Below are 1025 nucleotides of genomic sequence, written 5' to 3' on the forward strand. Positions count from 1 at the left end.
GTTGATTCGGGCATCCACTTCACACACTACCGTTTAAAGCTCATCAGCGATATAATAATTCAACAATTCCATTAAATCTACGGCGCAGGTGCTGCCATCCAGTTTCTGAAGGAATTCCATTTCTCTGGAACTGCACCTACTCCAATACGGTCTTTCTTTAACACTCTGATGGAGTATCTTTATCATCGAGATGTACTCGCTCCGCCAGTGTTTTCAAATAATGACGACAGCGTTCCTCGGGTTATCCCACCGACGTTTAATTCGTTTCATGCCGGTGCTTCTCACTCTGCCACTTCGTCCATAATTGACGACAAGCTCCGCCGACGAAGGATATGGACCGGAGATTGCGCGAGGTTGTCATGAGTGCCACGGGAGATAAGCGTAAGCGGACAGCAATGATTTCATAACTGAATATATGAACTGTTCATTGAAAGCGAGGCGTCTACATCAGGATGACATGAGCTGTGAGCATGTCAGAATTGTTTTCACGTACTCATTTCTTGTGAACAACTGTCTCGCTTCCCTCTTCGTCGGCTTACGTTCACCGCTATGCGCTGTCCATAAGATGTTGTTACTCTGAGTAGACGTAGCGCATTTATTGTGGGGAAGCCTCTGACACTCCAACGCTTCAACGAGGAGAAGCGGTGATTGCTTACTGCCAGCAATCTTGACTTAAATTTAGCGTATTAATTAGTATTTATGAGGAATGTAACTTGATGAATTATGCTGCTAAATGCTTCACTTGGCGTGGTTGCCTTTCACAGGAAATTTTGAAGTCAATGGACTGCGCTGGCGAGTGAACAACTCTGACCAAGTAGTCAAAGTGTTTTGGGCCCATATTTTCTTGGTTTTTATGCCGCACCATATGACCATGAAATGCCTACTGTCAGGAGTCTTTGAATTTGATGCTGGATTGTAGCAGAAAGAAGTCAGTTTACATTTGTTTCAAAAATATTTACCGGAATAAGATACATGGTTCGTAACCGAACAGCAAGACCAGCATATCGAATCCACCACAGTGCGAG

The 1025-nt window shown here is 44.2% G+C and overlaps 1 protein-coding gene across 1 annotated transcript; it reads right to left on the bottom strand.

Annotated features, from left to right (window-relative positions):
* Nucleotides 1-447: 447 nt before the first annotated feature.
* On the bottom strand, nucleotides 448-838 carry Tsp_11716 (conserved hypothetical protein). The gene is made up of 2 exons (XM_003372681.1): nucleotides 743-838; nucleotides 448-666 (listed from the first exon to the last, which is right to left on the bottom strand). The coding sequence occupies exons 1-2, from the start codon at nucleotides 836-838 to the stop codon at nucleotides 448-450; spliced, it is 315 nt and encodes a 104-aa protein (XP_003372729.1).
* Between the last annotated feature and the right edge of the window lie 187 nt (nucleotides 839-1025).

The sequence above is a fragment of the Trichinella spiralis genome (assembly GCF_000181795.1).
Source record: "Trichinella spiralis strain ISS 195 chromosome Unknown Scfld8, whole genome shotgun sequence".
Taxonomy (NCBI): Eukaryota; Metazoa; Nematoda; class Enoplea; order Trichinellida; family Trichinellidae; genus Trichinella; species Trichinella spiralis.

What these genes read in the sequence shown, in the direction of transcription:
- Tsp_11716 (XM_003372681.1), bottom strand. Translation starts at nt 838, where the DNA reads ATGGGCCCAAAACACTTTGACTACTTGGTCAGAGTTGTTCACTCGCCA. An exon ending in GTGAAAGGCAACCACGCCAA is followed by an intron (nt 667 to 742) that starts GTGAAGCATTTA and finishes ATTTAAGTCAAG; the next exon opens with ATTGCTGGCAGTAAGCAATC.